Source organism: Salmo trutta, chromosome 25 (genome assembly GCF_901001165.1).
Source record: "Salmo trutta chromosome 25, fSalTru1.1, whole genome shotgun sequence".
In the NCBI taxonomy this organism is placed as follows: domain Eukaryota; kingdom Metazoa; phylum Chordata; class Actinopteri; order Salmoniformes; family Salmonidae; genus Salmo; species Salmo trutta.
Genome location: NC_042981.1, coordinates 17,258,374 through 17,272,438, shown reverse-complemented (window position 1 = coordinate 17,272,438; position 14,065 = coordinate 17,258,374). Strand labels below are relative to the sequence as shown.

Genomic DNA, 14,065 nt, shown 5'->3' with positions numbered 1-14,065 from the left:
TTTTGACGCAAAACATAAAAGATATTTCATGCTGAACCCACATTAAACACCAATGGTATTCACTAAGTTTATCATTTATATTTAGGATAATGTTTTGCATCTTTGTCATTCTATTTTCTTATTTTAAAATCATTTTCGTAAACTATTTTATATATTTTACATGTGAAAAGGCCACACAGGGCCAGAGCTCATTAGGAACCTTAAGTACCCAAAAGGGCCACTTTTAGATGACATAAAGTCCTTAAAAGACACACATTCTGGTAGTTTACTGGTAAACTTAGAAAGTTTCCAGTAAAATACCCTCCCTTTGCAACCCTAGTAAGATGATAATGCAGCTTAAAGGATGAGGTCCTGCAGGCAGGCAGGATGTAGGCGCCTGACCAATGATTAGCGAATAGGTGTGTCGGTGCTCCATTTACTTCTTCCACGCTCTCTTTACCAGTCAATATCTACCATAGGCTACCCCTACAATAACACACCTCGTGGAGATTTCAAATGGGAGTGGCTTGGACTTGCAGAGATTCTCTCACACACACACAATCACATGGCTGAGGACAGTGCTATGCTGTTACTCTGGCTTGGCAGAGAGGAAGGCTGACTGTCAGTCAGGCAAACAGATGCACAGGGTGATTGGATTTACTCTTATCAATTGGCTTCTATTTCCATAGCCTTGGCTCGGCTTCACTACTTAGCATCATAGGATTTCCTTTTTTGGGCCGAGGGATCGGGATCAGGAATGCTGGGGGATATGGTCTGAGGACTACATCTGTAGTATGTGATCCATTATCGTTGGCCTGTAATTATTTTGTCAGGAGAGTGTTTAACTTGGAACGGCATAGCTGCAAATGGCACCCTGTTCCCTATTTAGTGCACTACTTCTGACACTGAGGGAGGCTAGCCAGGCCAAAGCAATGATGAAGAAGATATTAAGGTGTGCCCTCCCCACCTGCTCAGCATTTACTGGGAAGAAACATTCAGACAAACCTTGAGAATGTGCTCCTGGTGGGTGGAATTGATTTATATTTACAAGGTGTGTGTGTGTGAACTGTATCGGTAGCAGCAGTAAATAAAGGCTTTGTCATCTCCAGAATGAGCCCAGATGAGCCAGAAAGGTCAGGAGGTAATACAGATGTACAATTTAGTCATATGTCATTGTGTGGGCCACTTCTCATTGGTAGATGGAGCCATCAGTCAGGGTATCATGACTTCTCATTGGTAGATGGAGGCCTCTCACTGTCATAGTGTCATAATAAAGCAGCAGGATGCAATGCCTCATCCAAGCCATTGATTTCCAATGACATACTTCACTGCCTCTCCACTCTATCAGCGAATGTTGTGTTTCCACTCACACTGCTCTGCTGTACTGGAGTGTAGAGGCATTCACTACTGTAAGTCGCTCTGGATAAGAGCGTCTGCTAAATGACTAAAATGTAAATGTAAAACATTGTTAATAGCTGCAACAGGAAGGCTACCACACAAAAGCCATGTGGAAGTGGCTGGCTTAATGTGATTTATTTTCTACTGCATCTCTTCATACAATGTACTAGCCATAGAAATAGAATGAATCTCATTCTAAGTCTAGGCCTATGGTTCCAACTTCTTAAGGGGTCGGTATGAATGAGTAAATATCTAAAATCACTGAACTATCTGTTAAGTTTCATTGGGTTTGTAATACAAGGTAATATGTTTAATCTAAAGGAAGGAGCAGATTGTTCAGCATGATATCATTTAGTGGCTACTGTAGGTAAAACATATTGGGTTGTTAAGCCTGTCCTAATTCAAAGGGAGACTAGGCGCATTAGACCACTGTAGTAATATTAGCTTCCATTGGATCCTATTGCTGGGCTTTAGAAGGGTTTAATGGGATGTAAGAGAGTGACATTTTCACTGTGTATGTTTTGTGATGAGTTTGCCAATGTTTGAGCGGCTTTGCATGTCTAAAAGCCTAACTAAATGTTTTAGACTGACATTTTACAATAGTAATGGGATTTAATGTTTATTTGTAGACGGAGGCCTGATGCCATAATGTTACAGGTTCTTCTATGCTTTATCCTCACGATTCCAAAACCATGTCAAAATGGAGGAATCACAAATGCTTGAAGGGCACACTGACACCCAACTAAGCTTTCCTTTAGATAGCGTGCCTTTGCTTCGGGAAGCACAGAGAATAACTCCTCAATTCCAGTATTACCATATCACATGTACAGTATTATCTGTTGAAGAACCACTGCAGGACATCTAGGATGTGGTTTGGGAAACCAGCTTTGGTTACAGGAGAGAGAGGGTGAGGATGAAGCACCAGATGGATTACAGCAGTGTTTCCCAAACGAGGCGTCCCGACTAGAGGTCGACCGATTATGATTTTTCAATACCGATTATTGGAGGACCAAAAAAAGCCGATACCAATTAATCGGCCGATTTTTGTTTATATATATTTGTAATAATGACAATTACAACAATACTGAATGAACAATGAACACTTTTATTTTAACTTAATATAATACATAAATAAAAATCAATTTAGTCTCAAATAAATAATGAAACATGTTCAATTTGGTTTAAATAATGCAAAAACACAGTGTTGCAGAAGAAAGCAAAAGTGCAATATGTTCCATGTGAAAAAAGCTAACGTTTAAGTTCCTTGCTCAGAACATGAGAACATATGAAAGCTGGTGGTTCCTTTTAACATGAGTCTTCAATATTCCCAGAAGTTTAAGGTTGTAGTTATTATAAGACTATTTCTTTCTATACCATTTGTATTTCAAAGACCTTTGACTATTGGATGTTGTTATAAATATATTTGATAAGCTGGTCTATTGCGCAACACTTATCTGCTGATACAAAAGACACATTCTGTGTTGTACTGATACTAGCTATACACGCACACCTAGAAACAGATTGGCCGAATTAGACCTTACACAGCACTGATAAAATAGGAAATTACCTGATCACAGGGGTCAACGTCCAGTCTCGCAATAATATCTTGTGACTACAGAGATACACAGACAAGGACTCAGCACAAAGTACACACACACACAAATACCCATCCCAGAGGGCTGGGTCAGCGGAACAAAGAACACACTCATGGACCAATGGGGAGTCGATCCCGACCCGAGACCAGATCGTCACTCCACTCATCGACCAGTCAGGAGGACGAATCTACAAGACTCAACATACGTCATTACATTACAATCATGTTGTATAAAATAGATGCACACTATGTGTAGGCGCTCGCTTCCGCTGGTTCCATAAGAGCTAAAAGAACGAGTCCGTGCACGTTTTGCCAAATATCTTTGTCTCTTAATAAAGCTGCCTTACGATAATTGAATCCACCCGGTCCAGCGTCTTGACTTGGTCTCCTTCTCAAGTAACTGTTCATCAACAATGTTCTTATAGGCACTATAGTATTGCCAGCCTAATCTCGGGAGTTGATAGGCTTGAAGTCATAAACATCCTCGACTTCGGCGATGTCATTTACAAAATAGCCTCCAACACTCTACTCAACAAATTGGATGTAGTCTATCACAGTGCCATCCGTTTTGTCACCAAAGCCCCATATACTACCCACCACTGCGACCTGTACGCTCTCGTTGGCTGGCCCTCGCTTCATACTCGTCGCTAAACCCACTGGCTCCAGCTCATCTACAAGTCTCTGCTAGGTAAAGCCCCGCCTTATCTCAGCTCACTGGTCATCATAGCAGCACCCACCCGTAGCACGCGCTCCAGCAGGTATATCTCACTGGTCACCCCCAAAGCCAATTCTTCCTTTGGCCGCCTCTCCTTCCAGTTCTCTGCTGCCAATGACTGGAATGAACTACAAAAATCACTAAAGCTGGAGACTCTTACCTCCCTCACTAGTTTAATCACCAGCTGTCAGAGCAGCTCACAGATCACTGCATCTGTACATAGCTCATCTGTAAATTAGCCCATCCAATCTACCTCATCCCCATACTGTATTTATTTATCTTGCTCCTTTGCACCCCAGTATCTCTACTTGCACACTCATCTTCTGCACATTCTACCATTCCAGTGTTTAATTGCTAAATTGTAATTACTTCACCACCATGGCCTATTTATTGCCTTACCTCTCTTATCCTACCTCATTTGCACATGCTGTATATAGATTTTTCTACTGTATTATTAGATTGTATGTTTGTTTATTCCATGTGTAACTCTGTGTTGTTGTATGTGTCGAACTGCTTTGCTTTATCTTGGCCAGATCGCAGTTGCAAATGAGAACTTGTTCTCAACTAGCCTACCTGGTTAAATAAAGGTGAAAAAAAATAATAAACAGCATTGTGCTTCAAGCATTGCGAAAAGCTGCTGGCAAACACAGGAAAGTGCGGTTTGAATGAATGCTTACGAGCTTGCTGCTGCCTACCACCGCTCAGTCAGACTGCTCTATCAAATATCAAATCATAGGCTTAATTATAATGTAATAAACACACAGAAATACGAGCCTTGGGTCATTAATTTGGTAAAATCCGGAAACTATCATTTTGAAAACAACAACATTTATTATTTTAGTGAAATAGGGAACCGTTCCATATTTTCTTGAAAGGGTGGCAACCCTAAGTCTAAATACTGCTGTTACATTGCACAACCTTCAATGTTATGTCATAATTATGTAAAATTCTGGCAAATTAATTACGGTCTTTGTTAGAAAGAAATGGTCTTCACGCAGTTCTCAACGAGCCAGGCGACCCAAACTGCTGCATTTACCCTGACTCTGCTTACACTGAACGCAAGAGAAGTGACACAGTTTCAGGCACCGCATTGATTACATGCAACGCAGGACAAGCTAGTTAAACTAGTAATATCATCAACCATGTGTAGTTAACTAGTGATTATGTTAAGATTGATTGTTTTTATTAAGATAAGTTTAATGCTATCTAGCAACTTACCATGGTTCCTTGCTGCCTGCACTCATGTAACAGGTGGTCAGCCTGCTACGCAGTCTCTTCGTGGAGTGCAATATAATCAGCGTCCAAAAATGCCGATTACCAATTGTTATGAAAACTTGAAATCGGTCCTAATTAAATCGGCCATTCTGATTAATCGTTGACCTCTAATCACGACCCCAAGTGGGGTCGCCTGAGTTGGAAATGCAGTTGCAAGAGAGAGAGAAATGCATTTGGTTCATAGAACCGGGGTTACGTTTCTGTTTTCTTCCTAAACATGTGGCTCTATCTTTTGAATGGTTTAAAACCTGTTGAGGCCAGGGGGCAGGATCTTATCCCGGTATTGGGATTCATTGTCATGTGACCATGGCGGGGAATTCAAAACTGCAAGAGTAATCATTTCAAATAATCAAATAATCAACTATTTTCCTCCATTTGAAAGATATATCTCCTAAATCTAACTACGCTGTCCGATTTTCAGAGGCTTTACGGAGAATTCATAAAGTTAGGTTATGTTAGGAGAGTACATTGACAATAGCTGTGTGTAATGTTTAGCCATTTCAAAGAAGGGCATCAACAGACAGAAAACTAGCTAGAATTATGCACTTACCTTTGACAATCTGCATCAGATGACACTCATAGGACATTATGTTATACAATACATGCATTTTTAGTTCCATCAAGTTCATATTTATATCCAAAAACAGCATTTACAGTCGCGGTGAAATTCAGAATTTTTTTCAGCTCGAATGCTCCCAGTGAATCCAGCATTACAAATCACGGAATTACTATTCGAAAACATTGGTAAATTATAATATTGTCATTCAAAGAATAATATATTATCATCTCGTAATTGCTACCGAATGGCCAGATCTCAAAATAACTTTACTGGGAAATCACATTTTGCAATAAACTGGGTACTATGCTAACAACAGCAAGCTAAGCTATAAGCTAAGCTATACAGTTAGCATTAGCATCATCTAATATCGATAATAACATTCTAAATATCCCCTTACCTTTGATTATCTCCATCAGAAGGCGCTGCCAGCGATCCCAGGTCCAGAACAAATGTGGTTTCTTTTGACAAAGTTCATAATTTATGTCCAAATAGTTAGCGTTCAGTAGGCTCCCACAAAATGAGGTGGGCAGTGTAAAGTCACGCCGAAAAGCTAAAGAAAACCTAGTAAATAATCTATTTACGTTTGTTTAAACATGTCAAACGTTGTTTAGCATTAATCTTTTGGTCCATTTTTAACGTGAAACATCAGTAAACATCAGTAATATTTTCACACAACCTATCAAGTGTCTAGAATAAACGATTATGACAAAGACACTCTTCTCAGATTTATGCGCAGGCGCAAAAAATGAAGTGATGACGTGTCAACTTGTAAGCATTCTAATTCGGTCTGTATTCATCACAGATGCGTCAAACAACTTTATAAAGATCGTTGACATCTAGTGGAAGCCTTAGGAGTTGCGAACTGAATCCTTTCTCACTATGGTATCTATAAAACAATGACACTAAATAGTACAGTCACAAAATTCAATTTTTTTAAAATCTATTTTTCACAGGTTTTTGCCTGCAATATGAGTTTTGTTATACTTACAGACACCATTCAAACTGTTTTAGAAAATTCAGAGTGTTTTCTATCCAAACCTGAACAATAATATGCATATTCTAGCTTCTGAGTTGGTGTAGGAGGCAGTTAAAAATGGGCACATATTTTTTTCCAAAATTCTCAATACTGCCCCCTAGATTAAACAGGTTTTAAGCTACAAAATCACCCCATCACTGAAAGATACTGTGAGACTCTCAAGAACACGTATGTTCCCCTCTACAATTGCCCACAAGCCGTGCAGAACTCGTTGGAACAGAATGGACAAGATCAGACACAAAATCAAACTGGGGGAAAGAACATCATCACAAACCAGTTTTTCATCCAACATTTTTATGCATGTCAGATAAAAGATGTCATGAAAGCCTGATGGAAACAGAAAATGTATCGGTAAACTTTCCAAAGGTGGGATCTTTTTGTGTTGGTAACATTTTATTATGAGAGACATGTCGGTAGAAACGCTTTTATGTGCAAATATTTATATAATAACCATCATATTAAAGTAAACTTGGAGTCACGCGATGACATGTTGAGTGGTCCTCCTACTGCAACTCGTCGGGAAAGCATGCAGTTTATTAGGCTACCGATTTTAAATAAATGATGATGAACTTCACAGAATGGTGATGAGTTTGATTCTCCTTTCCAATAAATATTGAGGGTCTTATTCTGATGACATGATGATCGATGCTTGGCTGCCTTTTGACAAAAATACAAATAATGTCCATAATAATCTCATCATTTAGGCTGTTGTCTACTCACACTGTATCTGTGAACTGTTAATATAGACACAGTAGATAGAATATTGTTATTTGTCAAATGGCAGTCAGGTGTCAATTATCATGTCACCAAAATAAGACCTTGGATATTTATGGAAAGGAGCATCAAGCTCATCACCTTGTACTTTCACCACCCTGTGAAGTTCATCAAAATTGATTTCATCTGTAGCCTAATAAACTGCATGTTTTCCTGATGAGATAGTGGGAGGACCACACAACATGTCAGCCAAGCATTGATCGTCATGTCCACAGAATAAGACCTTCGATATTTATGGGAAAGGAGCATCAAGCTTGCACTTTCATCACCCTGTGAAGTTCATAATTTATTTAATCTGGAGCCTAATAAACTGCATGGTTTCTCGAGTCATAGTAGGAGGACCACACAGCATGACTCCAAGTTTACTTCAATTCGATAGTTATTATATAAATATTTGCACATAAAGGCGCTTCAACCGCTAAAGGCGCTTCTCACATAATTAATTTTACAGACACGAAAAGATCCCACCATGTCGAACAAACAAATTGTCTGTAGTCATTTATAAAATTGTACCTGGCATTTCATGTTTTCCATCAGCCCAGTGCCATTACTTTTTTCATGCAGCAGGTAATTAATCCACATGGCTGGATGGAAACGTGGTTAGTGATGTTCTTTTCTATACAGAATATCATACAAAGTGATTGCCTGATGTTCTTCTGAACTGCCCAATACCCTTCTGATGCATTTCAGTCACTTCAAACCATACTGTCTTCAGATTTAAATACTGTCAGACTGATTTTAAATAGACTGTCATAGCCAAATTAAAAAAGTAAATGTTGGCCGTTGGAACACAAACCTTATCTTATTGGTTCTCCCCTTACCAGCTGGAGATTCAGTAGCCATCTTGGCCAGGTGTGGAGCAGAACATTGACTGATTGACTACTGCTTTTGGCAGTATAATCATAGCGAATTAGAGGGGACAGTGATTAACATGCAGGGATAAAGTGTGTGCAGACAGAGAATGCTGTCTGGTTTAAGCAGTTCATGTCGGTGGTGATTTGTGGACGTTGTTGGGTCTAATTTACAGTATTCAGACCCCTTGTATTTTTCCACATTTTGTTACGTTACAGCCACATTTTAAAATTGATTAAATTGTTGTTTTCCCCCTCATCAATCTACACACAATAACCCAATGACAAAGGGTTTTTATTTGGATTTCATGTAATTGACATACACAAAATAGTCCAAATTGGTGAAGTGAAGTAAAAAAAATTACTTGTTAAAAAAAAAAAAAAAAAGGAAAAGTGTTGCGTGCATATGTATTCACCCCCTTTGCTATGAAGCCCCTAAATAAGATCTTCTGCAACCAATTACCTTCAGAAGTCACAATTTGTTAAATACAGTCCACCTGTCTGCAATATAAGTGTCACATGATCTCAGTAGATATACTCCTGTTCTGAAAGGCCCCAGAGTCTGTAACACCACTAAGGAAGGGCCACCACCAAGCAAGCGGCACCATGAAGACCAAGGAGCTCCCCAAACAGGTCAGGGACAAAGTTGTGGAGAAGTACAGATCAGGGTTGGGTTATAAAAAAATATCCGTAACTTTGAACATCCGATGGAGCACCATTAAATCCATTATAAAAAATTGAATGAATATGGCACTACAACAAACCTGCCAAGAGAGGGCCGCCCACCAAAACTCATTGACCAGGCAAGGAGGGGATTAATCAAAGAGGCAACAAAGAGACCAAAGATAACCCTGAAGGAACTGCAAAGCTCCACAGTGGAGATTGTAGTATCTGTCCATAGAACCACTTTAAGCCGTACACTCCACAGAGCTTGGCTTTACGGAAGAGTGGCCAGAAAAAAGCCATTGCTAAAAGAAAAAAATAAGCAAACACGTGGTGTTCGCCAAAAGGCATGTGGGAAACTCCCCAAACATATGGAAGAAGGTACCCTTGTCAGATGAGACTAAAATGTAGCTTTTTGGCCATCAAGGAAAAAGCTATGTCTGGTGCAAACCCAACACCTCTCAATACCCCGAGAACAGCATCATGCTGTGGGGATGTTTTTCATCGGCAGGGACTGGGAAACTGGTTGGAATTGAAGGAATGATGGATGGCGCTAAATACAGGGAAATTCTTGAGGGAAACCTGTTTCAGTGTTCCAGAGATTTGAGACTGGGACGGAGGTTCACCTTCCAGCAGGACAATGACCCTATGCATACTGCTAAAGCAACACTCGAGTGGTTTAAGGGGAAACATTTAAATGTCTTGGAATGGCCTAGTCAAAGCCCAGACTTCAATCCAATTGAGAATCTGTGGTATGACTTAAAGATTGCTCCAGCGGAACCCATCCTAGTTGAACGAGCTGAGCAGTTTTGCCATGAAGAATGGGCAAAACTCCCAGTGGCTAGATGTGCCAAGCTTATAGAGACATACCCCAAGAGACTTGCAGCTGTAATTACTGCAAAAGGTGGCTCTACAAAGTATTGACTTGGGGGGGGGGGGTGAATAGTTATGCACGCTCAAGTTTTCAGTTTTTTTGTCTTATTTCTTGTTTGTTTCACAAGAGAAAATATTTTGCGTCTTCAAAGTGGTAGGCATGTTGTGTAAATAAAATGATACAAACCCCCCAAATTCTATTTTAATTTCTTGTTGTAAGGCAACAAAATAGGAAAAATGCCAAGGGGGTGAATACTTTCCTCAAGCCACTGTAGCTCTGCTAATATTAGTTGTCTCTGTAGAACAACGACTGATTTATTCCCCAGCCGAGCATGAATGGGACTGTTTATGGATTTGCAACAGAAAATACCCAGGCTTCCCTCTGTATAAATAAAATATTCTCTGGCAGCTGTACAGTTATTAATGAATGTTTCTGTCCTTTCTTCCGCCTTCCTTCCTTCTGCCCTGTCCTCCTTCCCTTCATCCCTCTTTCCCTCTCTGTCTCTCTGCAGCTGATTTGAGAACGGCCTTATCAACTATAGGATCTAGCTGTTATTCACCATGAATGTTGCGGTGTCTCCCATGGCCAGAGAGGCTGCCTCACCCATGATCACCTCCGTCACGCCCAGCTTTGAGGAGGAGGCAGGACCCAGCCGGGGTGGTCTCTGTAGAGAAGGGCTGGCCCAGGAGAGGGACTCGGCCAGGAGGTATCAGAACCAGAAGCCCCCTCCCCTCCACACAGGGGCGGACTGGAAGGTGGTGCTGCACCTGCCTGAGATTGAGACGTGGCTGAGGGCCACCACTGACAGGGTCCAGGATCTCTCCCACTCTGTCCACCAGGACTCAGTCAACAAACACCTGGACGTACACCTAGTGCAGCTCAAGGTAAGAGGGACTAGACACTCTATAGGCTCTTATCTCATATTATTATAATGATTATATTATGATTTCAAAGGGCCTAGTAGCAAAGAACTACCCTGGGCCCGTGTTCACAAAGTGTCTCAGAATACAGCACTCGATGTCATAGGAAGGCCAAAAAGATCATCAAGGACATCAACCACCCTAGCCACTGCCTGTTCACCCCGCTATCATCCAGAAGGCGAGGTCAGTACAAATGCATCCAAGCTGCGACCGAGAGATAGAAGTTGTTTTTCAATCTCAAGGCCATCAGACTATTAAACAGCCATCAATAATGCAGAGAGGCTGCTGCCTACATACAGACTTGAAATCATTGGCCACTTTAATAAATGGATCACTAGTCACTTTCATAATGGCACTTTAATAATGTTTACATATCTTGCATTACTCATCTCATACTATATTTTATATCATCTATTGCATCTTGCCTATGCCGCTCAGTCATCGCTCATCCATATATTTATATGTACATATTCTTATTCCATCCCTTGTTAGATTACTTGTTAGATATTACTGCGCTGTCAGAACAAGAAGCACACGCATTTCACCTCACTCACAATAACATCTGCTAACCATGTGTATGTGACCAATAAAATTTGATATGATTTTGATTTGAATAGCAGCTCTAATCTACGAGTGGTTTTCCCTTTTCAATAAGATTATATTGACATGGAGTACCTGATCCTAGATCAGCACTCCTACTCTGAGATCCTTTGTGAATATTGACCCTGGTCCCATATCTGTTTTGGCTGTTGTTTTGGTCCTGAGGTCAATGTCATTGCCAGACAAGAGACAGCACAAACTGATCTGGGACCAGCATAGCAAAGAACACTGTCAGATGCAGAATTGGCCAACATCACATCCCAGTATAATGACCCTGTAGGAGGAAGAGGTGATTAGATATAATGAGGGGAGCTGTACCTTCTCAGTAGCCTTGGAGCTGGACTGGTCTGTTGTGACTTAGCGAGGTCTGCAGTCAGACTCAATACTCAGGGTTTGTCCCAAATGGCAACCTATTCCCTATATTGTGCACATCTTTTGACCAGGGCTGATAGGGCTCTGGTCAAAAGCAGTGCACCATATAGCGAATAGGGTGCCATCTGGGACATAGCCTAGCATCAATGTTTAGAGAGAATCTATTCTCCCTCCCAACCCTAGTGCAGCAGTGCAGAGACTAGCCAGTCCAGGATATGAGTTGGCAGATAGCGGCTATTTTGAAGAAGGTTTTACTTGCAATTATGGTGAATTGTGGTTGTTTTACAGTACCTACCTTAGTTGAATGAAGGTACATACTAAAATGTAAATGTAGACTACTGGGCTTAGTACTGAAGGCTGATGGGCTCAAGCTCTGGGGGTACCTAGGGAGTGTCGTGTCTTTGGCTATGCCGGATTAAGTGATATGACATGCTATTCTATAAAATCCTGTAATTAATATTACCTGATTAAGCTTATCAGGTAGACAATTAACTTGAAAGTCAGGGCACCACCAAAGAGTGTTTATAGAGCTGTTATCTTCCGAATAAACTCTTAAAGACCTAGTAATATTTTACATCAATAGCAGTCAATATTAATCGTCACCTTATTTCAGTCTCATCTGAACATCGTAGAATTCTTGGTTATCTTCACGAACCCTGGCTAACAAGTTGAATCAGCAATACAACATTTGGTTTAATTATTTATTTACTAAATACCTAACTAATCACAGAATTACATATACACAGAATGCAAATTATGTCATACAGAAAACGTCCCTGGTGGACGGAGCCGACATGATGGCTGGTTACACAAAGGAAAGGGGGTTTGGTTTGAGCGAAAGAGCGGGAAGACTGAGGAACAAAGGGAGAAGCTATGCTATTGTATATACAGTTATTACAGTCTAAATTACCGCCCATTTGGAAAAGGAAAATGCAATCAATATTTACTCTGAGCTGCGCCTCAATAGGTTGGTTGTAGATGGAAGGCCGTGTTGCCCAACAGAGATCTTCCTGTCCTCGGAAGAATGTCTCTGGTGGTAAACTGGATACGTTGTAGTATCGTTGTTGTGTGTTAGACTGGTTCCGTCGTCCGTCCTTTCCTAGCCCACGTTTACAGCGGCCGCTGCTAACTCAACGGCTAGGAGGTATCACTTCTGTAGTGAATAAGAGTTCAAAGTTTATACCATTCGCAACCAAAGCTCACGCTGAGGTTGGCTTAGTTCTGTAGTTGACATGTTAGTCCTTTTAACGTGGAACCGTCGTCCTCACGTCCTCGGAACAGCTTATTATCTGAATCCTTCTGACATCGGACTGTCGCCCTAATGTACCCGGAACAGAAAGTTATATTTTCGTAAAGGGCTTATATAGTGGAGGGAGAGAAGGGTATGTTTCATAGTTTACAATCCATGTCTGTTCACATGGGCAGGCCACTGAGTTGAGCATAGTTCACTCATGAAAACCCAATTCTCTCATTTGGAAGCTAAAATTACATTTAATCTTTTCACAAATAGTTTCATATTTAAACATTTCAATTGCACAAAAATTCCATGTGAATCTGATAACTATAAAGTGTAGACTTTCCAGGATACAGTTTATGTCGTCCTGTCATTAATAAGAATGTCTCAGATGACAACCGAACTGACATCATATTCATTAAGTACCAATGCATATTTTCAACAGGTTGGATTACCGAAATATGGTTCCTTTCCCCCCACCTTTTGATGTTCCCCGATTCACTATGTTTAACAAAGGCTTTTCAAGAGTCCTTCAGTAGAGTCAAGAGAGGAAAGGGAGAAAGGTATTTATGGGGGGTCATAAACCTTACCCACAGGCCAAGGTCATGACAGGAGGTTCTCCCTTTAGATTGGCAGAAGCGTGCGTGCGTTCGTGCGTGTGTACAAATGTCTACAAATCAGGCTGATGGGGTATACAATCTGGAGAAACTCTTCTCTCTATAGACTGGCTGATCAATCAGCTGATGGTCTTATTGGATTCTGTTAGAGGACAATGTTGGACCAGCCCTCAGTAGCCCTCTAATTAAAACAGGAAATGGAGGAACATAATTAGTTCAGCTGCAGCCACCCTCGAGGCTTTGGGAATGGCAGAATGTGTTTCCACAGAATTGGGATCTGGGTCCTAGTCACTAAGTAGGAGTAGAGTAGGAGTGCTGCAATCAGTTTAGCCTTTTTAAATCATAATGAATAAGAGGATAGACCTGATCCTAGATCAGCACTCCTGCTCTGAGACACTTTGGGGTCAGTTTGCAATAAGAATCCCAGTACTGTAACAGCAAAACTCTAGTGCAGTGGTTCCCAAACTGTGGGGCGGGCCGGCAGGGCGGTTATTCTTTTTTTGTTGAATGAAGGAACTCAGTCCGGCTTCCATCTAACATTTTTTTGCTAGGTTTTTTATCCCATGGATTTTGTAATGTTCGAGTCACTGAAATATCACATTAA

General features: G+C 40.8%; 1 protein-coding gene across 1 annotated transcript in view; it reads left to right on the top strand.

Annotated features, from left to right (window-relative positions):
• The window catches only part of LOC115161786 (A-kinase anchor protein 6), a 238,109-nt gene that overhangs the window by 18,779 nt on the left and 205,265 nt on the right, over positions 1-14,065 (top strand). Inside the window, exon 2 of the mRNA XM_029712567.1 lies at positions 10,230-10,602. Coding sequence (XP_029568427.1) covers positions 10,279-10,602 — 324 coding nt within the window. The 5' untranslated portion in view covers positions 10,230-10,278. The remainder of the gene's footprint in view (positions 1-10,229; positions 10,603-14,065) is intronic.